We start from the raw sequence: 27,990 nt of genomic DNA on the forward strand, positions 1-27,990 counted from the left end.
CCCAGATCTCGAGAGAGGGAAGTGGGGTGACGAGGTCGTGCACTGAGGGTGGACGCGGAGGCCAGAAGTAGCAGGCGGCCAGGGAAAAGAGGTGGAGAAAGGGAAAAAGACGAGAAAAGTGGAGGAGGGCGAGTAGGGGGTGGGGCAGAGAGGGGAGGGCCCGAGTGCGCCCCCCGCCCCCAGCGCGGCTCTGCCAGCTCCCTCCCAGCCCAGTCGGCTACATCTGGCGGCTGCCCTCCCTTGTTTCCGCTGCATCCAGACTTCCTCAGGCTGTGGCTGGAGGCTGCGCATCTGGGGCTTTAAACATACAAAGGGATTGCCAGGACCTGCGGCGGCGGCGGCGGCGGCGGCGGCGGCGGGGGCTGGGGCGCGGGGGCCGGACCATGAGCCGCTGAGCAGGGCAAAACCCAGGCCACCGAGCCAGCGGACCCTCGGAGCGCAGCCCTGAGCCGCAGAGCAGGCTCCAACCAGGCGGCGACGAGGCCACACGCACTGAGCCAGCGACCCCCGGGCGACGCACGGGGCCCGGGAGCGCAACGATGGAGGCGCTAATGGCCCGGGGCGCGCTCACGGGTCCCCTGAGGGCGCTCTGCCTCCTGGGCTGCCTGCTGAGCCATGCCGCCGCCGCGCCGTCGCCCATCATCAAGTTCCCCGGCGATGTTGCCCCCAAAACGGACAAAGAGTTGGCAGTGGTGAGTTGCAGCGCTGGCCTCAAGGAATCAAGTTTAGACAAACTTCGGAGGCAAAAGATGGGGGTGTCTCTCCCCCTGCCCTCGGCGGTGGGCACAGAGTGGGGGAGGGGCTTCGGTAAACAGCTTGGGGGGTCTTTGGCAAGCTATTGGAGTGATGTCTTGCAAATGGTGGGGGATCTTTTGTAAGCAGAGAAGACCTTTGATAAACAATTTGGCAACCTTCAGGATACAGCAGTGGGGCGAAAAACAAGCCAGAGAGCCGGAGAGTGGTGACCTGGCATACTACTGGAAAGGGATTCTTATGTAAATGGCGGGGACCTCCTCTAGTATCTGAGACATTTGGCAAGGGGCGGCGGTCTTTGTAAACAACTTTTAGACACATCTGGGCAGTTGCTAAGGGCTCTCGCCAAGCGTCTTGGTAGGCCTTTGGCAAACAGCTAAAGGGGTCCTTTTTGCTAATGTAGGACTTTGGGAACGGGGCTCTGGCGCACAATTTGGGTAAACTTATGCGCGCATAAGGATGGGAGGGAGCTTGGCCAACCCGGGGCTTGGCAAACTTCTAGGAACCTTCGGCACAGATCCGGAGAGGGGCCTTTAAATAAACAGCTCAAGGGGGCCATTTGGGAAGTGATTGGGGCAGGAGGGAAGCAGAGAGCGCATCTTTTTTCACCTGGCTTAATGGACAAATTGGTCAAGGGTTGGGCCTCGGAAAGTTTCCTCGAACTTCTCCAAAGGGTCAGAGGAAAGAAGGAGAGAGCTTGCCTGGCAGGAGGGAGGAGGAGTGGGGCAGGCGCTGGAGGGCCCGGCGCGTGGGGCGGGGGCGGACTGCGCTCCACTCGGGTCGGAGAGCGGCCAGCGAGTCCTCCTTCCTGGCTGGGTTCCCAAACTGCGGTTCAGATGTTGTCTTGTGAGCGTGCGCGCGCCTGGCTGGAGGGACACTGAGCCTGGCCACAGTGTTGCGTAAGTAGGGCCTGAGGAGGGAGGCCAGCCAGGGACCCTTCAAGATGTCCTTTCCACTCCGGGGGATATCTGCTCCCTTGTTGCCTCAGCCACCCTGCCCTCCAGCCTCCCCTTCAACCTGTCTGGGAGAAGACGCCCATGCCCTCTGGTCACCCTAGGAACTCCTTCAGGAGACAACACCTACCCTCTCCCAACTCTCACCCTTTCCAAGCAGCTAGGTCTCAGCCCCTCTGGATAGATGGGTTGGGAAACCTCTATACATTTTTAGAGGGCTACTTTTTTCAGGGGTCTGGAGCTGGCTAGCATAATGATATGGCTGTTGGGTGGGGTTGAGAGTGGAGCTGTGGGACAATGACAAAGCTACTTGGGTTCCTTACACTTTTTCCAGCCAATGGGTCACAGGATGAACCCCTAAATTGGGGTTCAGCCTGGGAACCACATGGGTTCTTGGTGTGGAAGAGGAAGGAGTTCAAGAGCCAGCCAACAGAATAAAGTGAAAACAAATTTACTAAGAAGCTAAAGGAATAAAAGGGTGATTATTCCATAGGCAGACCAGGGAATGGGCTGCTTGAGTGAGTATACACATGGTTATTTCTTGATTATATGCTAAACAAGGGGTGGATTATTTAGGAGTTTTCCAGAAAAGGGGTGGGGAGTTCCTGGAACTGAGGGTTCCTGTCCCTCTTAGACCATATAGGGTAACTTCTCGATGTTGCTATGGCATTTATGAACTGTCATGGAGCTGGTGGGAGTGTCTAACGTATTTAAAATCCTAAATCCTAATACATTATAATTAGCATATAATGAGCAGTGAGCAGACCAGAGGTCACTTGCATTGCCATCTTGGTTTGGGTGGGCTTTCTCCAGCTTCTTTACTGCATCCTATTTATTTATAGGGGTCTTTGTGACCTGACCTGTATGTTGTGAAATCAGTCCTGCCAACCTCCTGTCTCATTCTGTGACTCAGACTGCCTGCCCTCCTGGGAGTGCAGCCTAGCAGGTCTCAGCCTCATCTTACCCAGCCCCTACTCAAGATGGAGGTGCCTGGTTTCAACACCACTGACAAATGGAAGTCTGTGTTGTCCAGAGGCAATGCAGTGGGGGCTTAAGAAGATAGCTCTGGACTTAGACCGCTTGGCTTCAAATCAAAGTTGGTGCATGAACTAACTAGCTGGCCTAGTGATGATCTTGGGCAAGTGACTTCTCAGTTTCTTCATCTGCAAACTGGGAAATTTCGTATCTCAGGGTTAAAAGAGAGGCAATCTTAGCTGCTTACCTAGCACATGGTAAGTACTCAATAAGCACTAGCCATTATTCTTATTATATTATTATTATGTCCTTGGTTTCCCCTTTCCTAACTACTTCCAACAAGGCTAGGACCATTGTCAGAAGATCTCCTGGCTCCTTTCACCGTTCCAACAGGGCACTTACCACATACTTCATTTTGGTTTTATTTGTGATCTATCAGCCTCCCTGCTAGGACTGAACTTTAGAGACAGAACTGTCTGTCTTGTTCACCAATTTATCCTCGGCAGTAGCACTGGGCTTGGTACGTGGTAGGTGCTAAAATGTATTTGTTGACTACATAAATGAGTCCGTTGCTCCCTGAACCTCTTTGCAGGGACCTGCTCAGTTTTGGCCTCAGTTTGGGCAAGGCCAGTTGTATGGCTCCTGAAGGACAGGACTGCTTTATTTTTGCAAATGGCTGATTCAGGATTTGAACCCAGGTTTGTCTGCTGCCAGAGCCCATGCACATAGTCATTGAATCTCTTTAGAAGAAAAAAGGAGGAAAAAAGTCCCCAAGTCACCAGCTGCAAGGTAGATAAATGAGTTGATAGAGGTAAAGGAAGGATGCTGGAGTATCACATTTCCTAGCACAGGCTCTGGAGCCAGATTGCTTTGTCCCAAATCCAGATCTACCATTTGTGAACTGTGTGATCGTAAGCAAGTTTCTTAACCTCTCTGTGCTTCAGTTTCCTCCTCTGTATAACAGGGATAGTATATCTACATTACAGTTTTGAACATTAAATGAATTAACATATTCTGACTTTCGTGCCTGGGCATATAGTCAGCACCCAGCACCAACAAGTGGTAGCTATGCTCTCTATAGCTGTATGTCCTGTCGCTCAACTAATGGGTGACAGTGCTGATTTGGGAACCCAGTACTCTACGCAGTGCTCTGGGACCCCTGACTTATATCCTGTCTGGACTATGGCACTGGGTTGGGGGCTGATTGCTACAGCCTGCTTTGGTTAATACTGTGCCATCCTAATGTGGCTGCTTGCCTTGGGGGTGTGCATTTCTTTCAGCAATACCTGAACACCTTCTATGGCTGCCCCAAGGAGAGTTGCAACCTGTTTGTGCTGAAGGACACACTAAAGAAGATGCAAAAGTTCTTTGGACTGCCCCAGACAGGTGATCTTGACCAGAATACCATCGAGACCATGCGGAAGCCACGCTGCGGCAACCCGGATGTGGCCAACTACAACTTCTTCCCCCGCAAGCCCAAGTGGGACAAGAACCAGATCACATACAGGTGCCAGGGCAGGGCTTGGGGAGGCAGGGCCATTGGGCTGAGGGACACGAGTCTCCTTGACTCGTGCATTCTCTCCACTCAAGGGATCCATAAGGTGTCTTTTGTGAAGGCTTGGCATCTTAGGGAGTTTCAATACACAGTTCTTAGAAAATGAAGTCAGACAGACTTGAGTTTCATACTTGCTAGCCATCAGACATTGGGTTACTTTTCAGTGCTGTCAATGTTGGCTTTCCAATCTACAAAATGGGGCTTTAAAAATGCCCTTTCTCACATGGTTGGTTGGGGAACTAAGCTAGACTGAACTAATACAAATGACTTCTATGATTTTTGACACAGAGCAAGAGTGTAGTAATGCTAGCCATTGTTACTGTTTTTCGATGAGGTCATTGGGATGGGCAGAAGGAACATGATAATTGGTAGCTAACTGGGTTTAGCACCCCAATTGGGTCATAAATCGTTGCTAATTGGGCCGAAAGCTGTGCTCTGTATGGCTGGTGCTGGGTTCCAATGGTGAGATCTTTGCCTTATGCCCCATAATGCACTACTTATGGCCCTCCCCCACCAGCCAGAAGTGACAGATGGAACTCCTGAGCTGGGGCCTAAAAATGTTGACTGGCCTGGGAGTCCCTGGGTCTTCAAGGTATCCTGGGAAGTTTGTTCTTGGCAGCGAGCCCTGCCCAACCTACACACACATACGTGCAGGCACATGCTCACATATACATGCACATACTTGTGCACCCTTCCCATGCTTGTGCATATACTTGTATGTTCACATACACACACACTCAAACTTTTTCACATATCTGTGCACATACACATACTTGCATATGCACACACTTATGCCCATGCATACACACTCACATACATTTCTACCACCTCCAGGATCATTGGCTACACACCTGATCTGGACCCAGAGACGGTGGATGATGCCTTTGCTCGTGCCTTCCAAGTCTGGAGTGATGTGACCCCACTGCGGTTTTCTCGAATCCATGATGGAGAGGCAGACATCATGATCAACTTTGGCCGCTGGGGTAGGCAGAAGATGGGGCAGAAGAGGGGCCAGCAGGGAACAGCGTCGAGACAAAGGGACGGGATGGACATTAGAGGGGTGTGGGGATCCTGAGGGCAGCTTCGATAGGACAGTAGATGGTGTGGACCCTGGGGGTGGTTTAGATGGGGGTAACACAACACGGAGTGGACACTGGAGAGCCACGTTGACGTAGGGGCAGATGGTGTGCTGTGGTGTAACCTGGAGGCCGTCTAAACCCAAAGCAAGTGGTCTACTATGCTGTCCAATATGGCAGCCATTAGGTAGAATATACATGGCTATTTAAATTCAAATTAGTTAAAAATTTAAAATCAGTTTTCAGGTCACACTGGGCACATTTCAAGTGCTCAAAAGACACAGGAGGCTAGTGGCTATTGATTTTGGACAGCACAGACAAATAATATTCTTCTTATCACAGAAAGCTCTGTTGGATGATGCTGGTAGATACTGAGGAAGTGTAGATACATGAGAGTGGTTTGGAAACAATGGAGCAGTGTAGACATGAGAAGAAGGGTCATAGAACCCGGGGCCAGGTGGCCATATGAGTTTATGATGTGAACATTGTCAGTAGCACAGACATAAAGGTAGGTGGTATAGACACTGAGTGGTAAGTGATGAAGGTAAAGAGCATGGGAAACAGTGTAGACAAGTGGGTGTGTGGTACAGGCCTTGGTGACAAGGTGGGCATGAGGATTCATGTTGCAGATATTGGTGATAGTGTGACATGAAGGCAGGATTGTTGTTAAGAGGGCAGTATTGACAAGAGGGTGGATGGCATAGACACTGGGGATGATCAGGATGGGGTGAGGACACTAGTGTGGTAATGTGTGTATGTGGTAGGTATAGTGTCATGGTGGTAGTGTAGACAATGAAGGTAGCGGGTATGGATACTGGGAGTCATGTAAACCTGGGAGAGCAGCGTCGACCATAGGATGGTAACAACCGGGTCAGCAGATCTCTACTGAGCCCCTGTGTTCGCAGTCCTGGATAACCCCACTGGGATGAGGGAAGGGGACAGATGCTGGGTGGGCTGACAGGCTCCACATGTAGATGGGGTGGGAGGGGTTTCCAGGTCTAGGTGGCACAGCTAGAAGCTAAGACCCAATGTGTGTTTCAGAGCATGGCGACGGATACCCCTTTGATGGTAAGGACGGACTCCTGGCTCATGCCTTTGCCCCAGGCACTGGTGTTGGGGGAGACTCCCACTTTGATGATGATGAGCTGTGGACCTTGGGAGAAGGCCAAGGTGAGAAAGGGGCCCTCTGCATGCCCCAGACCTTCTCTCCTGTCCTCTCTCCACTCCATTTGCTTGGACCGGAGAGATGGGAGGGGAGGAAAGTCACACATCTGGGTGAGTCAGAATCTTGGTCTCCAAAGAAGGCATGGAGAAGTCCAACCTCCCCCTTCCATGTCACCCTTTAGTGGTCCGTGTGAAGTATGGGAACGCCGATGGGGAGTACTGCAAGTTCCCCTTCTTGTTCAATGGCAAGGAGTACAACAGCTGTACTGACACCGGCCGCAGCGATGGCTTCCTCTGGTGTTCTACCACTTACAACTTTGAGAAGGATGGCAAGTACGGCTTCTGTCCCCACGAAGGTGAGCATCCACTCTAGTCCCCAAGACTTTCCACCCCAAGCTTCCAGCTTCCCTGGCTCCCCACTGTGCTCCACCCTCTGCACTCTCCAGGACTGGCTGGCACTGCCAGTCGATGAGCTCCAACGTCCTTCACCCAGTTCCCCCCCAACCTGATCTGAGCCATTGCTGTTTCTCTCCCACCAGTACCATGATGAACATAATACTTTAATTAAATCAAGTTGATTTTTTTTTTTTAAGTTTCACCATTAGCAATCATTTAGGAGTCACAGATTTGATGTGCTAATTATTTCTTTCTTTTTTTTTTTTTTTTTTTTTTTGAGACGGAGTCTCGCTCTGTCGCCCGGGCTGGAGTGCAGTGGCTGGATCTCAGCTCACTGCAAGCTCTGCCTCCCGGGTTTACACCATTCTCCTGCCTCAGCCTCCCGAGTACTACAGGCGCCAGCCCCCTCGCCCGGCTAGCTTTTTGTATTTTTTTTTAGTAGAGACGGGGTTTCACCGTGTTAGCCAGGATGGTCTCGAACTCCTGACCTCGTTATCCGCCCGTCTCAGCCTCCCAAAGTGCTGGGATTACAGGCTTGAGCCACCGCACCCGGCTTTATTTCTTACATATATTGGAGTAAACTTAGAACTGTTACAATGCCCAGTGGTTCTCTCTAGAACCAGTCTTTATACTTCAATCAAGATTGATACTTCAAGGGCATGAGGAAAGACTTGCTGGTAGCTGGAAACCTAGCAGTGTGATAAGGAGGCAGGACTCAGACCAGGGCTGGACTCAACCTGGTTTGCGAACTCCAGTGGAGGAATTTCACCTATTCCTCCAGCCTTGGTCCTGATGCTGCCTCTGCTAATGCGTGTGTGCGTGTGTGTGTGTGTGGTGTGTGTGTGTGTGTGTGTCTGGGCACAGGGGCTATACCATCTGCCTCTCTTGGGCACTGTCTTTTTCTGCCTCCTGTGTAGTTTGTGTCTGCATCTCTGTGTCTTGATAAATACTTTAGGTTTGACTCAGTATTTGTGTTTGTGTGCTTGTCAGTGCCTGAGACACAACCTTTTCAGAGATTTTGAAGCCACATAGGGGAAACCTTTTAAAATGGGGTATAGATATTGACATACACACTCAATCCTTTCTAAAAATATCCTTAACACACTTCATAGTCATGATGGTGTATGTAACTTCATAGTCTATGAAGTCATCATATTTGATAATTCTGCAGATTGAAAGCCCAGAAAACCTGGGGAAAACGGAAAAAAGTCTAAAAATTTTTAACACTATCTTCTTTCCCATCTCACAAAGACTCTTTAATCTACATAGACTAAAGACTGTCTTTTTGTCTGTAATTTTACGTCTGTGAATCTCCCTAACTCCATTGTAACTGAAAACTAAGCACCAACCATCTTCACAGAATGAAAGAAACAAAGAACTAGTTAATTCCCTTCCTGTTTACGTTTTTATTACCAGAGCTAAACTTTCTATTAAGTAAGAGTTTAAGCCATTCACCATTAATAAGTCAGAAATTTTGAAATAAAAATATTTTTTGTATCTTGCGTTTCCCGGTAGGGATTACATGTGGCATTAACCCTTCCCTGTGTCACCCCTCTGATAGGAACAGAATGCTTTGATGATAGATAGATGTGGAAACAGCTGTATTTCATAAGTTTGGGAAGGGTTATTCCCTGCATTGGACATTAGTTATTTACTTTATGCTTAGCCAGATGCAAGTATGCACAACACGCACGTGTCTGGGTCTCGAGGCAGAGATTCTTGTTACTCAGCCCCTGCTGACTGCTGAGTCAGTGTCTGATTCTTGCCATCCTTGTCAGGGGAATTTGGGAGGAGACAGGGGCTTCCTGGGTGGTAGAAATGCGGCTGATGGGAGGTCAGAGGCAGGGGGCTGGCATTGGTCAAAGTTAACACTTTGCCTTTTTCAACTCTGAGGCCACTAAGGTATCTGGACTCAGTCTTGCCTTTTCTCTAGGTGACATTTTTTTCTGGCATTGCAGGACAAAGTCTTTTGGTAGAGAGGGGAGCAGTGAGGATACAGGGCTCCAAGTTCTGTGGTAGGAGGCCAGGGACTGGGCTCCATTCTGGCCATGGTGGAGTTAACGGGGGCTGGTGAGGTCACCTCTGGCGCTGTTGTGCACAGATGGTCCTTGTTATGGACTTGTGGTTTTGCTAGTTGGCAATTCCAGAGACACACCATTTTTTAGCTTTGGGTGGATGAGGGGAAGACGGGGAGAATCCAAGACACACAGGCCAGGCTCTGAAATCCACTCCCTCCCCCAGCTTTCCAGTTATGGCCCCTGTCTTGAAGATGTCAAAGTAGAAGCCCAGAGTGTTTAGTAAAAGGAACCTGAAGGCACCACCTCCCTCTCCCTCCCTCCTCCTCTTCTCTCTTTCTCTCCCTCCTACTGAGACTGCAACAAGGCCATCCACGAAGGGGCCTGGGGTTGACAGGAGGTAAAGCTTTCTTTCTGTGTATGCATGTGCACATACACATCTACATGTATGAGAGTGACAGACTGAGCAAGAGAGATTGAGATTGGTGTGTTTTGTAGTTTTTAGTTACAATCTTCATTCACTTGTTTCATTTATGTGACCATGAGCAGTTTGAGAACCAGCTTTGTCCTAGCCTTGATTTCTCCACCTATCAAACAGAGAGAGATTCTCGTGGTCCTGCCTGCCATGACTGATATATTCATGTCATACATCATTATTACATGAAATTTGCATGGTACAGGCGTGGACCAGGCAGTGTGGACAGTGACCTTGGGGCTGAGGCAGGGTTCTAGAAGCCCTTGCTGTGTGCCAGGTGTCAACCATTTTTGTTGTTGGGTGGTCCATAAGATCCCAGGGGAGGGATTGGGATAACCAGGGAAGCAGGGCTTCTCTCTGGGAGCTCAGAGAAGCAGCTCCTTATCAACCAGTAGAGATGTTTTCTTAATATTTGAACAATGCATCAACTTCACTGATGTGAACCGGCAGATGGGCAGCCAGCCATGGAGGCATGTCTCATTCATATCCTTCTCTGTCTCCCCTACCCCTAGCCCTGTTCACCATGGGCGGCAACGCTGAAGGACAGCCCTGCAAGTTCCCATTCCGCTTCCAGGGCACATCCTATGACAGCTGCACCACTGAGGGCCGCACAGATGGCTACCGCTGGTGCGGCACCACTGAGGACTACGACCGCGACAAGAAGTATGGCTTCTGTCCTGAGACCGGTGGGTGCCACTACCTCTCCCTCCCTCAGGGCCCAGCACCTGCTGTCTGATAAAAAACCCATAAGACTCCCTGTGCCAATCTCCTTTCCCCAAGACAGGGATGCTAAGACATCTGTGCGAATGACATCCACACCCAAGATGTCCATGCAGCTGGTCAGGATACTTGTCACCTGGTATGGCCTGGACACTGAAATCAGAACAGACATTGGGTATCAACAGTTGAATTGGTGACACCTAAATGTCAGGCCTGCTCAGGATCCTCTGACTGACCTGCATCCCTTTTCTCTCAGACTCTCTGACAGATACTTCTCTCTCCTCCTCTCTGACCCTGCAGTCTCTCTTCCCTGCCTTTCCTGGTCTGTATCTCCACCTTTTAGTCTGTTTTTTATTAAGAACTCCCTGCTTTCTTCCCTGTCCCCCTCCTGCCCTCCTTCTCTCCATTTCTCCCTCCTTTCCTTCTTCCCTTCCTCCAACAGGAATTTACTGAGTGCCTGCTTTGTGCAGCAGATGCAGAGGTTGGTCTCAGAAAAGCCCTGCCCAAGGGGGCTCACAGTTGAGGAGCGTGTGCTGGTGCCATCAGCTTCATCCAACTCCCTTTGTCCCTAGCCCATCTGCCCCTTTCCATGGGAGGCTCATTAGAACTCTGGAATCTGGCTTCCAGATTCCAGAGTTTGAACTGCAGCTGATACGTCCTAGCAGTGTTGGCTCAGGGAAATTTCATCATTTCTCCGATCTCCTGTTTCCCATCCATGAAACAGGGGGTGCCATTCAGTCCCTCCTGCACAAGGCTGTTAGGGGTGGGGTGAGATGAGTCTAAAGATACAGTGCCCGGGACTGAGTCTGATTTAGGTGTGGCTTGCTAAGGTCAGCATCATGTCATTGCTTCCTGGTGGTAGCCTCAGACTCTTTGCTGTGCCTTGACCTATATCCCTATCCCCACAGCCATGTCCACTGTTGGTGGGAACTCAGAAGGTGCCCCCTGTGTCTTCCCCTTCACCTTCCTGGGCAACAAGTATGAGAGCTGCACCAGCGCTGGCCGCAGTGATGGAAAGATGTGGTGTGCGACCACAGCCAACTATGATGACGACCGCAAGTGGGGCTTCTGCCCCGACCAAGGTACGAGGCCCTAGTCATTGGACAGAGACCCTGGACATCGCCCTTGCCCCTAAACTTGCTCCCAAAACCTTCCTGAGACCTCACCCACTTCAAGCATAGACACCCACCTACCCAGACACCCACCTACCCAGACCCGCCCACCTGGGCTGAGACAATGCCCACCTCTGGTGGAGCCAAGGTCCCTGCTTAGATCCTGCCCATCCAGGTGGAGGCACAGCCTCCAAAACCAGACCCTGGTAGACCAGATGCTGCTACCTGCCTCCTGGGCAAGAACTGGCCTTCCTGAGGAGTCACTGCTCTTGCCTTCCACTTCAGCCACCCTCCAGGTGGGCTTGTAACTACCAAAAAATGGCTGAGTTCTGAGCACAGGTTACCAGAGAGACAGTTCTCCTAAGACATTCCCACTGCACAAAGAGGTGCCTTCAAGGAGCTGGTGGGCAGCAGAAGAAAGGAAAAAAGGAACAGCCTCATGCTTGATCTGACCCCATGGTCCATGCAGCCCTGGGGGAGCCCCCAGAGCCCTCCCCGCCCCATCAGTCAGCACCATCTGTTACCAGGTGTAAATGGTGGGTCCTTCTCAGTCCTGGGTGCTGAGGATGCAGCTGGCTGGGACAACTCTCTGCCTCCTAGGACTCACAAGCTTGGGGGAGAGAGTGCCCAGGAGACAGCCTGTGACCTCACTGTGTGCTTAGTGCAGTGAGCAGGGTGCTTGGGGCCCTGTGCCCACTCCAGGCACAGGGCCCAGGGTTACAGGGTTACTTAAAGCTCCCTGATGGCCCACAGTGGCCAGGTGAGTGGGCAGGTCCAGGGCCTGTCAGAATTAGGCAAGCCTGTCTTTATGTTACTTTCATTCTTTATAATCATCATGAGATGGAACTTGGCAGATGTCAGTGGACAGAGGCTGGCCAAAGGAGGTTTTCTTATCCCCTGCTAAATTCCTTGCTAGGACACGTTCTGATTTTACCAGCCTTCTACCTAAAGGTGGGATTCTCCATCTTCCTGAGTAGTTCAAGGATCCAGAGCTCAGTGACTCACCCAGGGTGAATATTATAGTCTCCTAGGGCTGCCATGACAAAGTGCCACAAACTTATGGCTCGAAACAAACCCCATGTATTCTTTCATGCTTCTGGGGGCTGAAGTCTAAAATCAAGGTGTCATTAGGGCCATGTTCCCTCTGAAGGATGTGTCACTCCAGTCTATGCCTCTGTCATGACATGGATGGCCGTCTTCCTCCTCTGTCTGCCTCTCCTCTTTTATTTATTTATTTATTTTTTGAGATGGAGTCTTGCTCTTGTTGCCAGGCTGGAGTGCAGTGGCACGATCTCAGCTCACTGCAACCTCCACCTCCTGGGTTCAAGTGATTCTCCTGCCTCAGCCTCCCGAGTAGCTGGGATTACAGGCATGCGCCACCATACATGGCTAATTTTGTGTTTTTAGTAGAGACGGGGTTTCTCCATGTTGGTCAGGCTGGTCTTGAACTCCTGACCTCAGGTGATGCACTTGCCTCGGCCTCCCAAAGTGCTGGGATTACAGGTGTGAGCCACCGCACCTGACCTCTCTCCTCTTCTTATAAGGTCACAAGCCATATTGGATTAAGGGCCCACTCTGGTCCAATCTGACTTCATTTTAACTTGCATCTTAATTACATGTGCAAAGACCCTATTTCCAAATAAGATCACATTCACAGGCCCCTAGGGTTAAGACTTGGGCAAATCTTTTCTAGGGGGACACATTTAACCACAACAGGGTGTGACACAGGTTTTGCTTGCTGGCTGTGGCTCAGCCTGTGCAACCACGCTAAGCGGGAATGATTTCTACTGCTTTCACTTGAGCAGAAATGGTGGTAACATGGGGCCAGCCTGTCCCCACTATCTTACCTCTTCAGAGAACCTGAGGAGCTGGGTTTGTAGAGCTCATCTTTTATAGAGAGACACAACAAGCCAGGAAGCAGGATTTTAAAATGAATGGGGTTTTAAATAAAAAATTCACAGATACTACTTGTCCTCTTCCTTTATAGCACATCTCTCCTGATACTAACCTGGAAAGAGACAAGAGGACTTTGGCTGACCCCACTTGGAGGCAATAGGCACTAATCTCAAAATTGTGTATTAATCCCAGAAAAAACAAATCAATACATGCCGCTTCCAGGGCTCTCAGCCTTACTGTGGGGCTGTCCTCAAAAGTCTGCCTCACTGGGTCAGGTCCTGATTTCTCTCTCATCTCTCTTCCTGTCTTTCAACCCTCTCCCCTCCCTGCAACCCTCAGGGTACAGCCTGTTCCTCGTGGCAGCCCACGAGTTTGGCCACGCCATGGGGCTGGAGCACTCCCAGGACCCTGGGGCCCTGATGGCGCCCATTTACACCTACACCAAGAACTTCCGTCTGTCCCAGGATGACATCAAAGGCATTCAGGAGCTCTACGGTAAACCTTGGGGGGTGGGGGGTAGGATGGGGGGAGGTCATGTAGCCTGGGATGGAGGCCCAGGGGTTGGGACCAGCAAGATCTCATCCAGCCAGGAGTGCTGGCGACAAGGGCAGGAAGCGGGAGTGTTGACCTAGTCCTGGGAAGGCAGAGCAGCTCTGCAAGGGGATACTTGGATAACTCTTCCCTATCTGAACAATGCTAATATCCATGTCACTCTTAGCTCTCCATTTCTGGGTTTCTCCCATTTTCTAGGTGAGTAAGGTCACCTGGTGCAAGGTTACACAGGTTTGAGCAACTCAGTGGAGTTTATAATCCAGAAGAATAGCCAAGTCTGGGACAGAATTTTCCGTCATGTGGAATTACCTTAACAATAGGCGAGTGGAAGCTTCTGGTTTTCATAATAAGCTTTGATTTCAGTATGTAATAGAAACAGAACAACCAGTGCCTTAAGCCAGTGATTTACTTATTGTTGGTGCTTACAGTGAGGCTAGAGTTTAAAAAGTCTGTTCTTTTTTTTTTTTTTTTTTAATGAAATATTTAGCCGGCCGGGCACGGTGGCTCAAGCCTGTAATCCCAGCACTTTGGGAGGCCGAGACGGGCGGATCACGAGGTCAGGAGATTGAGACCATCCTGGCTAACACGGTGAAACCCATCTCTACTAAAAAATACAAAAAACTAGCTGGGCGAGGTGGGGGGCGCCTGTAGTCCCAGCTACTTGGGAGGCTGAGGCAGGAGAATGGCATAACCCCGGGAGGCGGAGCTTGCAGTGAGCTGGGATCCGGCCACTGCACTCCAGCCCGGGCCACAGAGCAAGACTCTGTCTCAAAAAAAAAAAAAAAAAACTAGCCGCGGGCAAGGTGGCGGCCGCCTGTAGTCCCAGCTACTCGAGAGGCTGAGGGAGGAAAATGGCGTAAACCCGGGAGGCGGAGCTTGCAGTGAGCTGAGATCCGGCCACTGCACTGCAGCCTGGGTGACAGAGTGAGACTCCGTCTCAAAAAAAAAAAAAAAAAAAAAGAAATATTTAATGGTCCTAGTGATATCTGAGCCAGGCCAAAATAGTGAAAATGGTTCTTGAGTGATGAAGTTTGGGGACTGCTAGACTCAGGAAGAAGCCCAAGGTCTGCCGTGAGGGGTGCTGGGTTCAAGCGTAGCCTCTGTCCCTCACCAGCTGCAAGATATTGTGCAAGTCTTTATACCTCTTTGGACTCAGTTTCCTGATCTCTAAAAGAATTGCTTATTATAAAGAGTGCCCCACTCTCAGTGCTGGACACACCAGTGGCCCCCTGACTGCCCTGACTCTTGTGGATCTAAGAATCTGAGCTTTGGGTTTGAATCCTTGGGCAAGTCACTCAACTTTCCTGGGCCTCAGTTTCCTCACCTGTGAAATGGTGCAATAATGATACCCCACTCTCAGGGATATAGAGAGGACCGATTTGGGTGATATCAGTAAAAAGCATATCTAAAGTTCAAAAGGCTCCAGGACTCCCAAAGTCCAGGCATCTTCTTGTTATCTTACAGAGCTTACACTAAGGCCAGAATACAATTTCTTCTGACTCTTAGCAGATTGGGTGGGCACCCCTGGGGGCTCAGCCTGGTGGGGAGAACCTTTGCAGCTGCAGAGAGTCTAAGGTCAGGTGTTCTCCCCCAGGGGCCTCTCCTGACATTGACCTTGGCACCGGCCCCACCCCCACGCTGGGCCCTGTCACTCCTGAAATCTGCCAACAAGACATTGTCTTTGATGGCATCGCTCAGATCCGTGGTGAGATCTTCTTCTTCAAGGACCGGTGAGTGCAGGAGCTTGCTTCTTGTCCTCCTTGTCTCCTGTCCTCTGCTCTTATACCATTATTCTTTTCCCTCATTCTTTGCTGAAGACCCCTCCAAGTGCTTCACAGAATGACCTGTATTAGGCAGTTTCTGCTGTGTGTCAAACAACCTCCAGGTTTCAGTAGATTTTTTGCACCCAAGCATTTTGTTTGCTCTCTCATAGTCTGTGGGTCTACTAGTTATCTTGGCTTCCAGCTTCAGTTTGGGTTCAGGTATGCTCTACCTGTTGTTCTCATGGGATTAGCAGCTACACATCGCATATGACATGGTGCTAGAGGCCAAATTGAACCACGCAAGTGCATTTAAAGCCTCTACTCACATCTTGTCTGAGAATATTCCACTGCCTGAAATAAATCACATGGCAAATCCCAACACCTACCCTAGAGGGTGGTACTGCAAAGTCACATGGAAATGCACATGAATGCATAATCCTAAAATCAAAATGGAGGGAAGAATTGGGAACAATAATTCAGTCTACAACAGGCCTTCTTCTAGAATGGCGTTGCCCTCAAATGGCCAGATTACTCTGTGTATGGGTGGTGAGTGACCGCAGAGTAGAAAGAGGTGGTATTCTACATGCTATAGATAAAAATCACCACTCAGTTGACTAAAGGCTGAGGTTTACCATAATATCCTAGCTCCCTGGAGAATGGCAGGCAGTATCTAGGACCTCATTAAAGGATCTGTCCTTCCATTCTTCTATCATCCATCCATCTACCCATCTATCCATCCATACCTATATCTTTCCATCCATCATCCATCCATCCAGCCAGCCATCTATTATCCATTATTTATGATCTAGCCATCCATTATTCATTATTTATCCATTTATTCATTCATAGAGGGTAGTAGTTGAGAAAATGGACCCTGAAGCCAGGTTGTCTGGGTTAGAATTCTGTACCTGCTACTTACTGGTTATATAATCATAGCCACATTAATTAAGTATCTTCTTTGTACCTTGGTTTCCTCATTTATAAAATGTGGCTAATATTCCAACCTATCTCCTAGGGCTGTTGTAAGGATTAGATTAACTTAGCGCTGAGAGCAAAAATAATGCCTGACACAGAGTAAGTGTATTCATATTAGCTATTATTATTGACAAATAATTGTTTGGCATCTACTGTGCCAAATACTTTGCTAGGCTTTAGTAGCTGGAGGAGGAAGAATGATGTTCTTGGGACAGTGGGGTTGGGGGCTGCTAGATCAGTGTTCTCAAAGACAGGAGCATGGGCCTCTCATAACAGAACCACCTAGAGTGTGAGTATTAAAAGGGGGTTTCTGCCCCCAGAGTGTGAGTATTAAAAGGTGGGTTTCTGCCTCAGCTTCAGACTCTCCTGACTGAAATCTCTGGGGATAGGCCCAGGAATCTGCATTTTAGCAAACTCTCCCAGTGATTCTGATGCACATTAAAGTCTGTGCATCACAAGTCCGGTTTGAGAAATAGGCATATAGAGAACTGACATGGCAGGATCAAAGAAAAGTGATCGCAGAGGCATTAGGTGCTTTTGTGGGCACATCCCAGTCAAGGAAGGCTTCACAGATGCAGCAGCATTTGAGCAGAGTCTTTAAAGGAGAAGCAAGAATCTGATGGGGGTGACAAGTTAGGAGGTTCTTTGAGACAGAGGGACCTGCAGAGCCAAGCCATAGGGATGTGAAAGTTTCTGGATTAACCAGCGAGAATCTGGTGAAGCTAGAAGATGTTCCATAAACTTTCAAGAAGGATTTCCTCTACTCTAGGCACTGGGCCAGATTCTGGGGTGCAGATGCTTTGCCCTTCACAGGGTCTGCTGGCCAATGGGGAAATGGCAAGAATGCAATGAGAGATGAGACTTAGAATGTAGTGAGAAAAATCAGGTCCCATCAGGCCTCGAATGCCCAAACCAGGGTATATAACAGCAGATGTCAGCGCTGCTCTGCGGTCCTCATTGTAAGGATCTGGCAATGTCCTTCATCTGGAGCACCTCCCACTAAGAAAGCCCTGACCACACATGCAGATCTCAGATGTGTGGGGCCTAGGAAAGGATGCAGAGCCCAGACCCAGGCTGGAGCCATCCCTGGCCTACCACATCACAGTTTTCTTTCAAAAGGAACTTGATGAATGTTTAATGGGCTTGTTTGATTAACCAGTAAATATTAAACATCAACCATGAACAAAAATTGCTGCTAGATACTGGTGAGGGTGGGGGTCGTGAAGGACAGTATCACAGGGTGATTAAACTCAGACTTTGGAGTCAGATCTGGATTTGAATCTTGGTAATAACTAATTTACTTAGTCATTGATGTAGTAATAACTAAGTAATCTGAATCTTAACCTCTCTGAGCTTCATTTGCTAAATAAAAATTGTGACACCTTCCTATGTTAGGATGTTTTGCTGCAAAAACAGAGATGATCACTCTGCAAACTCAATCCAGCCTAAACAGTAGAAAGAAATTGCTTTCATATGGTACAAAGTCCAGGGGTAGAACTGCCTGCAGGGGCAGAGAGAGGGTCAGTGACTTGATGTCTTTGTCCACTGCAAGCCTCTGCACTGAATTCATCCTACGGCCGGTTGCCCCTTATGGTCACAAGAAGGCTACCAGTGGCAATTGGGGCTCTAATCCCTCCCCTCTCCCAGGAAGTGAGAGAGAAAGAGACACTCACAGATACGCACACACAGACCCCCAGATGTGAAATAAGTCTGTGTGTTCCGTCTTAACACTACTTTAAGTCATATGGCAACTGCTGAATCAGTAACAGTGCCAGGGAATGCTAAACTCTGATTGGCTTAGACCAGTTCTCAAACTTTGGCATGCATTAGAATCATCTGGAAGGCTTGTTAAAACACAGATTCTGGGCCCCAAGCCCAGAGATTCTTATCTGTAGATCTCTGGAAGGACCTAATCATTTGCATTTCTAATGAGTTCTCAGGTGCACAGATGCTGCTGGGCAGGAGACTGCACTTGGAGAACCAGTGGCTTAGACCAATCAGTATCTACCCCTAGAATGGGAGTTGGGGACACAGGGTCTGAGGAGATGAAGGCTGGATCATAAATGTGGAGTTTTGTGAGGAAGGATGGTGGGGAAATAGATAATAAATGCTAGGTAGACCATCCAGAGTGCATGCTGTCTTATAAGATTGTGAGGATTAAATTACAAGGCACAAAAAGCGCATGGCACTTAGCAGGACCTCAATCAATGATAACTCTTACTCTTGACAAAGTACACAAATTCATTTCATTTTAATTCAGGAAATACTTGAGTGTCATCAGCTACTGCCCCGATTGGCTTCTAATCAAACAGGAGAGTTAAGACAAACAGACACTACTGTTCCAGGCACTCAGAGTTGATGATTTTGAGAGGCTTAGAGAGGGAAAACACAATATGGACAGAGGTAGTCAGGGAAGGCTTCCTGGAGGAGGTAGAGGGAGAGAACAAGGTAGGAGGATGTTTTTCAGCTCCGGCAGATTGCAGACAGAATCTCTGCCCGTTCTCCAGTCCTTCTCCAACCTTCCTTTGATCTTGCCTCCCACTCCCATCAAGGAATCATCTCTGGAATGTTTCTGGGTGGGTTTGGGGGGTGCGCGTGGTTCGAGCTGCAGGGTGACTGAAGATGTGGTTTCCTTTGCCTCCTGCCAGGTTCATTTGGCGGACTGTGACGCCACGTGACAAGCCCATGGGGCCCCTGCTGGTGGCCACATTCTGGCCTGAGCTCCCGGAAAAGATTGATGCAGTATACGAGGCCCCACAGGAGGAGAAGGCTGTGTTCTTTGCAGGTGTGTGGGAAGCGCCCTTCCTTGGCCCTCAGTTCCACAGGACTCTGCACTAGGGCTCCTGCGTGTCCCAGGCTCACTCCCCCTCCCAAACCACAGTTCCTATGCACCCGTGGGTGCTCCCTCTCCTTTATGGATTCATTCTTTCAACATCATTTCCCAAAGGGTGCAACTCATCTGGGAGACTGGTTCCGACACCCAACATCAGATAGCATTAACTCTCAGTGTACACATTTCATTTTCTTAATTCTTTTCAATCATCTCATTTCTTTTCTAGAAGAAAAAAAAGTCTCAGTTTAGTGCTGGTGTGTCCCTAACACCTTTGTAGTGATACAGTCTTTGGCAGGTAACAGTTTTAGTTCGAATGTTTTAAAGATTTGTTTTCATTTTACTTTTAAACATAAATTGATTTTAACAGAGGTAGTTAGTTATAATAGGGTGAAGTTTCAAGTCAGGACAGAAACGGATTATTCAGTAACTGATATTCAGTAATTGACAGTCAAAAAACATTTTTTAATAAATTTGTTTTTAAAGATTTCCAAATGAATTCACTGAAAGCCGAATGTTAAGTAAGTAATAGTACGAGGAGTCCCTAGAAGTGGTAAAATCATCAAGGTGAGGTCTGTATGGCTAAGGTTTGGGAAGCCCTGCTCATTTAATATTTATTGGAGCATTTCCACGTGCTGGGCTTTCCCAGACCCTGGGGATACAGGCTCTGCCCTCACGTTGCTCACAAACTACTTGGGGAGACAGACAGCTGGGCTGTTATGAGGGGGTAAAGAAGGACTTTAGGAGGTCCCTGCCCTGGTCTGAGGTGGGATCCTAGAGAAGATAAAGGCTCAGCCAAGACTATGGGTACTTATTGTCTCCACCACCTGGCTCCCATCTCCGCCATCCCACCATAATCATGGGTCCTGGCCAGGACAACTGCTGGCTCCTAGGGCACCTTTTTGCAAATTAGCAAAAGGTGCCTCTTCATGGCAGGCAAGGCCCTTAGAGTGCATGACTTGGTGAGCAGAGTGTGAGCTGGATTTATCCCCCAACTCATGTCCTTGACCAGGCACCTTCTGTAATTGACTTCTGAAGCCCTCTGTGTGAGCCCTGATTCTGGGCACTGCAACCAGGAGTGAGCAGGAAGTTGCACTCTGTTGGGAATGGCTGCAGTGGGGCCCGAGGACAGACAGATGATGGGAGGAACAGGCTGGCCTAGGGCATGTCAGCACCAGCCAACACACCCTTTGCTTCCACCCTAGGGAATGAATACTGGATCTACTCAGCCAGCACCCTGGAGCGAGGGTACCCCAAGCCACTGACCAGCCTGGGACTGCCCCCTGATGTCCAGCGAGTGGATGCCGCCTTTAACTGGAGCAAAAACAAGAAGACATACATCTTTGCTGGAGACAAATTCTGGAGGTAAGGGAGGGCGGTGGGTAGGACAGCAGCACAGTTGGCTGTGAGAGACAGAGAAGCCGTCCCTCCTGGGTCGAGTTCAGAGGTCGGTGGGCTCTGGATGCCCTCTCTCTGGTCTCTAACCTCTTTGGTCTCTAACACCTCTGAGACGTTGCCAAAGGTGAACCATTCTTGTCACATTGCTGATATAATTCTGGTTGGAACATCCTTTCCCTTTGCAGAATTCCTTTGATTGGCCCATGTCTGGTCTGGACCCCCACATTTTGAAATGACTCACTGAAGAAGGGGGTAATAAAAATAAAGATAGTAACTGCTCCTACTGACACTGTGTGCCAGAGACTGTCCCAACGACTCTGTGAGGTGGGAATTATTACTCCTCCCATTTTACAGATGAGGAAACTTGGGTTCAGGAAGGTTAGGTAACCGTGGCTGGACACAGTGGCTCGTGCCTATAATCTCAGCACTTTGGGAGGCCGAGATGGGCAGATCACTTAGGTCAGGAGTTCCGGATCAGCCTGGCCAACACGGTGAAATCCTGTCTCTACTAAAAATACAAAAAATTAGCTGGGCATGGTGGTGCATGCTTGCAATCCCAGCTACTCAGGAGGCTGAGGCAGGGGAATCACTTAAACCCGGAAGATAGAGGTTGCAGTGAGCCAAGACCATGCCATTGCACTCCAGCCTGGGCAACAGAGCGAGACTCCATCTCAAAAAAAAAAAAAAAAAAGAAAGGTGAAGTAACCAGCTTGGAGTTACACAGCCAGGTAGGGACAGGTTGGGATTTGAACCCTGGTGGCATTCTGTCTCCTGGGAAAACATGTTAGTCTTTACTACTATTCTGTACCTGAGATGGTGGGGTGGGGGATTCCAAGAGATGGGGGAACATGATGGCAGAGGACAAAATATTAAGAAGACTTAGAGATGGGTGCAACAGTCATCCATAGAAACCAGCATCCAAATCAGACCCTTTGGAAGGAGCAGGCACCCTGTGGCACGGCCACAGCAGGCCCATGGCTGTGGGTACAGGTTGGCAAGGGAACAGTTTGGAAGCAGGTGGTTCTGTGCTCCAGGTTATCTACAGGGAAGGGTCCAGTTCTGAGGGGCTATGGTCATGACCAGGGAACCTAATACCCAGGAGTGGCTGGTGAGAGGTAGCCCAAACCTCAGGAGTTTGACTGTAATTCTTCACACTTCCTAGAAAAGGAAACAGAGGTCCAAAGAAATTAAATAACTTGTCCAAGCTATTGAGATATGTGTGTTTGCACAACGCCAGGATTATAGCTACTTCTCTTGTATTCTAACCGAGTGCCCCCTCCACTATACCTGCCAGTCCGTTTGATTAGTGGGGAAAGAGTGGTTGGAGCACAAAGACTTGTGGTGTGTCTTTCTATCCCCTCCCTCCTGGTATCCCCACATTCCTTCCGTGGCTGCCACTGCATCTGGGCTCTACCCAAGAATTTCAGAGGGCACTCCCTGAGGCCTTTGTCTGCCATCCCCAAAACAATCCCATTTACTTCCCAAGGCCTCTGTCTTCTCCCCGTTCCCTCCTCTCCACTCTTCTGCCCCCCAGCTGCCCTGCATTCAGAAACTCTTTATATCCCAGGCCTGCCCATGTCAGGGTGGAATTCCAGACATATTGCTAAGACACTTAGCAACCTAAGCTGATTGATATCTCAAGCCTCAAGAAAGAAAACAGTCAGGCAGGAAACCACAGAGCAAGCTTTCCACCCACAGGCTCCAGACACTAGCAGGCGCATGTGTGCGCGCGCGCACGCACACAACACGTACTTCGAATGACATCTCAGCATTGTAGGAGCCCTCAATCTCCAAATCTTAGAATTGTGGCTGGTGAGCGGCACAGACCCATAGAAACGTGAATCTTAGAATCCTAAAGCTCTGATGTTTTCAGATTACGGTGTTGGAAGGACTTTTTAAATCACTTTCCCAGGCACTGTATCTATGTAAACATGCAAAAACAGACCTGTTCCCAGCATATAGGAACATGATTGTGTGCGCACGTGCACACACACACCCACACACACACACAGGCATGCAGGTTGTGGCAGTGCCCTGCTGGGTTTCCAGGCGGAGTTATTTGCCTCCCAGTCCTTTTCCACACAAGCCTACCTCCCAGAGCCAGAGCCAGGACAGACAGCCTGCTCTACAGAGGAACCACCCTGAGACTTCCTGAAAAGGGGCAGAGCTGAAAGGCCTATCAGAAGCTCTGGGTTGGCTTCCAAAGGAGACAGATCACTATTCCAAGAGAAGTGGAGAGGAGTCTGCAGAGGCCCCAGAGGCGTCTTTGCTGGAGAAGGAGAGAGAGCCCCACAGTGACAGAGGCTGAGCAGCTGTCTTCAGCATGCCAGGAAGAGCTCAGGCCCTGCTTATAGAAGCTTTCACTAAGCCACAAATATATGTTCAACATCTGCTGTGTGCCAGGCACTTAGCTAGCTGCTGGAGAGACGGAGTCAAGAAACCATCACACCCTGCCCTCATGTAGTAGAATGAGGGAAAATTATGCAAACACATTTGAATCGGATAATGATGGCTGTCAGTATGGGTCCTCTACCACAGCCCAGCCTGAGACTATGCATATCACCTATATTTCTCAGTTGAGGTAGATACTGTTAGCTCCTTTTCCCAAGTGTGGAAACTGCGGCTAATGTGGCTGAAAAAAGCTGGGACACAAATGTCTGTGTTCTTAACACCTGCTATACGCGGCAACCTCTAAAGCTGCAGAGAAGTACCACATCTTTGGACACCACAGTGCTTGCATTCTTTCTGGATGAAAAGAACTTGGAAGCAAAATAGTTCTCTTATCTGAGCCTCAGTTTTCTCATCTGTAAAAGTGGGCTTGACTTCTGCCATCCCCACCTTCTGTGGGTAGAATGAGAAAGAAACAAAGTTCAAGCATGGGCCACACATCTCCAAACCATCCTAACACTAGGGAATGTAGTTTGAAGGCTCAGCGGAGGTGCCTCGGATGGGAGTGTTGGGATTTTGAGCTAGGGAACTTGGTTTTGGTGCCCCAGGCCATGAGGAAGCATGCCAGATTTTGTAAGAACGAGTCTAATGCTGCAGCTGGGATTAAGGAAGGTTTTTCTGGCAGTTATTTGGGGTGATGGCTGAGGGAGAAGGTCCCTCTAGAAGGGAGCATATAGGGAAAGCTACTGTTGGGGTCCAGGGTGGAGGTGGTCAAGGCTGGCTGCAGAGAGGAAGAGAACCCACTAGGAGGCACTGTGGAGCAAAGGGTGGCTGCTACCAGGATGGGATTGAAACAGATCTGTCTAGAAACAGTTCCACTTGGGCAAGACTTGATCTTGTTTACTAGGATATCCATAGCTCCCATAGTGGGAGCTCAGTAAATATTTGCGGAATAATGAAGCGGAGAAACAAAGGAATCAACATGACAGCAGCGTTTAAAAAGTTCTCCAAAAATCTTAAAAAACAGAAGGGTTGCTAGCCAGGAGAAGAACATACCAACCGGCATCCAAAGTATGTACCTAAATTAAAGGCAGGGCCCAGGATTGCTGCGGCTGGAACTGAGGTGGCACCCTGTGACTAACAGGCCTTGGACTCACACGTACCTACCACCTTGCATTGAAACCTCACTGCCCCAGCCGTGATCATCTCCCAGGGCAGGGATTGTCATCTCCCTTGATAGATGAAGAAGCAGCAATTTTTCCAAGCCACGAAGTGAAAGAATGGTGGGGCAGCTTCCCATCCCTGGGCTTCTAGTTTAGCGCTCCTTGGATTACAGCAGGGATTTGCTTGTAAGGGAGCTAACATTTCTTAAATACCTACTAAATATTTATGAGACATGGGGATAGAGGCTCTGCATTGCTATTTTATTTAATGCATGCATTAAATTAAATACACGAAATTAGACACAATCCCATTTTATAGCTGGTAAAACTGAGGCTGTGTGGAAAGTGGTTAACACACTGTTTGGCATGTAGTAAGTGCTTTATAAATGTTAGCAGTAATCATGAGATTGTTTTTATGGGGTCATCCAAAGTCATATAATTAAAAGTGGTAGATTTGAGGTTCAGACTCAGGTCTGATTCCATGCTCTTCCTTCCGCTGCAGCCGGCTGCTTCCCTGAATGGCTAGGTCTGGTTTCCCAGGCCTACCCAGGAGCCATCAGCTGGGTGCTCCCATCCAGGCTGGGGGGGAGGTGTCTTTTAGAGAGGCCCTGCAGGTTCACTGTGTCTGTTTCTTTACAGATACAATGAGGTGAAGAAGAAAATGGATCCTGGCTTCCCCAAGCTCATCGCAGATGCCTGGAATGCCATCCCGGATAACCTGGATGCCGTCGTGGACCTGCAGGGCAGCGGTGAGCCACCCAGGACTGTCTCCGCTTTCTAGGACTCCCCGCCCCTAGCCAGGGCCCAGCTCCTTGCAAACACACACTTCTTCATTGTGCAGGGCAGGCAGGCAGGCGGCGCCCGGGAAAACAAATCAACTCCTTCATCCCAGTGCTGGGAAGGTTTCCAGATCCCTGACCTCTGCTCCTTGGCCTGGCTCCAGGCAGTAAGACCCAGAAAGACTTCTCACAGCTGCAGGGCCTGGAGCCAGGGCAGGGGAGGATGGAAGGCCTGGGCTGGGGGAGGAGGAAGGAACATGGGCTCTGTGCTGTGGATTCATTCTGGGGTTTGATCCAAGCCCTTTTGGGTTTCGTAGGCCTGTGACCACCTCCCATTAGCAGAAGGATGGCTCCATTTGAGACAAGGCAAACTTTGTCATGCTCTGTCGCTCATGTGGCAAAGATCCCCTACTCAGCCAGTTTGCCCCTGGCCCCTTGCTGATTAAAACACAACCAGTAGCAGCGAGGGATAGAATTTGGAGTTTGAAAGTCATACTCTTGAGGAGGCATCTGTGAGCTCTCTAGGGTCCTGGAAATGGATCCAGTTTGGCTTTTTTAGAGGAGAATTTTAACTAAATCCCACAGAATTTTTTTTTTTTGAGCACCTACTGTATGCTAAGCACAGGTCCTGACCTCCAGTAGCTGAAGGTCTTATATGTCCAAGAAAAAGCAGTGTACAATCAGATGCTAGACTAGGGATTATCTTCAAGAATAAACATCTATTGAGCACCTACTACATGCTAGCATATTAATAGTAAATGAGATTATGTATGTCAGGAGTCATAAATTCCAACAGCTCCATGGGTCAGGCAGGTAGCACAAATGAGTGAAGCAGGCAGGGGCAGACAGTGGGGAATTGTGGAGTCTGTGCTGAATCAGAAAGCACGTGCCTCATTTACAGGGGACAGTTGCTTCTCACCTTCACATAATTATTGGCGGGCAAGATTAGGGGCTTAGGCCAGGTGCCATGGTTCACACCTGTAATCCCAGCACTCTGGGAGGCCAAGGCAGGAGGATTGCTTGAGCCCAGGAGTTTGAGACCAGCCTGGGCAACACAGTGAGACTCTATCTCTGCAAAAAATATTTTAAAAAACATTAGCTACACATGACGGCACACACCTGTAGTCCCATAGTCCCAGCTACTGGGGAGGGTGAGCAGAGAGGATCGCTGGAGCCCAGGAGTTTGAGGCCGCAGTGAGCCGTGTTCATACCACTGCACTCCAGGCTGGGCGACAGAGTGAGACCTGGTCTCAAAAAAAAGAATGGAGTCTGGTGTTGTTAGATATTCTATATTAGGTATTCTATTTTTTAAAATAGAAGCCGGAAATCTGTATTTTTGTGTGACTTTTCTGGATGTTTACATGTTGGCAAGTTATTCAGATTTAAAGACAAAACAAAACAAAAAAACTTGTGAGAGTCAAATAAAAGCCATCTGTGGGTCTGATAGGACTGGACGTATCCAGTTTTGCCACCTCTGGTACATGGAATGTGCTTAGTTTGATGTTTGTGTTAAGTGGGGTTATTGTTTTTAATAATAGCATATGTTATCTGACTTAATGCTCACTGCAAGCCCTAGAAGGTTGATATCTTTATCCTCATCTTAGAGATGAGTGAACAGGGAATAAGAGAGCTTATTTCACAGCCATTTCCCTTCTTCCAGTCCCAGAGGGGGCTCTTCTGGGCTTTTATTGTGTTTTGGTTTTGTTTTTGTTTTCTTTTCTTCAATCAGCTCAGGCTGAAACAATTGAATTTTGTTTTTTTAGAGACAAGGTCTTGCTCTGTCACCCAGGCTGGAGGCACAAACATAGCTCACTGTAGCCTCAAACTCCTGGGCTTAAGTGACTCTCCCACATCAGCCTCCCAAGTAGCGTGGCCTACAGGAATGCACCACTATACCCAGCTAATTTAAAAAAAAAAAAATTTTTTTTTTGTAGAAACGGGGATCTCTTTATGCTGCCCAAGCTGGTCTCGAACCCCTGGGCTCAAGCAGTCCTCCTGCCTCAGCCTTTAAAGCTCTCTTCTGGTTTAAAAACTTCTTCCCTATGCCAGGCAGAAATTCAAAGTTCCTGGGAAACTTCTGTGTGCCAGAATGTCAGGATAAGGGGGTCACAGTCTCTTCTTTATCCCAGGTCACAGCTACTTCTTCAAGGGTGCCTATTACCTGAAGCTGGAGAACCAAAGTCTGAAGAGTGTGAAGTTTGGAAGCATCAAATCTGACTGGCTAGGCTGCTGAGCTGGCCCCGGCTCCCACAGGCCCTTCCTCTCCACTGCCTTCCATACACCGGGCCTAGAGCACTAGAGAACGACCCAGAGGGGCCTGGCAGCTGTGCCTTCAGCTCTACAGCTAATCAGCATTCTTACTCCTACCTGGTAATTTAAGATTCCAGACAGTGGCTCCTCCCTGTGCCCAAGAATAGATGCTGATTGTACTCCTCCCAGGTGCCCCTTCCCCCTCCAATCCCACCAACCCTCAGAGCCACCCCTAAAGAGATACGTTGATATTTTCAATGCAGCCTGCTTTGGGCTGCCCTGGTGCTGCCACACTTCAGACTCTTCTCCCTCCACAACCTTCTATGGCTCATAGCACCCTTGGAGCCAATGGAGACTGTCTCAAGAGGGCACTGGTGGCCCGACAGCCTGGCATAGGGCAGTGGGATAAGGGCATGGCCAGGTGGCCACCCCAGAGCCCTGGCTTTTCACTGCTGGCTGCCTTAGAACCTTTCTTACATTAGCAGTTTGCTTTGTATGCACTTTGTTTTTTTCTTTGGGTCTTGTTTTTTTTCCACTTAGAAATTGCATTTCCTGACAGAAGGACTCAGGTTGTCTGAAGTCACTGCACAGCGCATCTCAGCCCATATAGTGATCGTTCCCCTGTTCACTCTATTTAGCATGTCCCTACTGAGTCTCTTCCTCCACTGGATGGAGGAAAACCAAGCCGTGGCTTCCTGCTCAGCCCTCCCCGCCCCTCCCTTCAACCGTTCCCCATGGGAAATGTCAACAAGTATGAATAAAGACACCTATTGAGTGGCTGTGTTTGCCATCTGTTTTAGCA

General features: G+C 49.1%; 1 protein-coding gene across 1 annotated transcript; it reads left to right on the top strand.

Annotated features, from left to right (window-relative positions):
• MMP2 (matrix metallopeptidase 2) lies at window positions 1–27,967 on the top strand. Its single transcript, XM_033218430.1, has 13 exons — window positions 1–692; window positions 3,962–4,188; window positions 5,071–5,219; window positions 6,354–6,482; window positions 6,659–6,832; window positions 9,875–10,048; window positions 10,991–11,164; window positions 13,430–13,585; window positions 15,237–15,372; window positions 19,029–19,165; window positions 20,416–20,575; window positions 24,799–24,908; window positions 27,068–27,967. The coding sequence occupies exons 1-13, from the start codon at window positions 540–542 to the stop codon at window positions 27,169–27,171; spliced, it is 1,983 nt and encodes a 660-aa protein (XP_033074321.1). The 5' UTR covers window positions 1–539; the 3' UTR covers window positions 27,172–27,967.
• The last annotated feature ends 23 nt before the right edge of the window (window positions 27,968–27,990 follow it).

The sequence above is a fragment of the Trachypithecus francoisi genome, unplaced genomic scaffold, assembly GCF_009764315.1.
Source record: "Trachypithecus francoisi isolate TF-2019V2 unplaced genomic scaffold, Tfra_2.0 Lachesis_group10, whole genome shotgun sequence".
In the NCBI taxonomy this organism is placed as follows: domain Eukaryota; kingdom Metazoa; phylum Chordata; class Mammalia; order Primates; family Cercopithecidae; genus Trachypithecus; species Trachypithecus francoisi.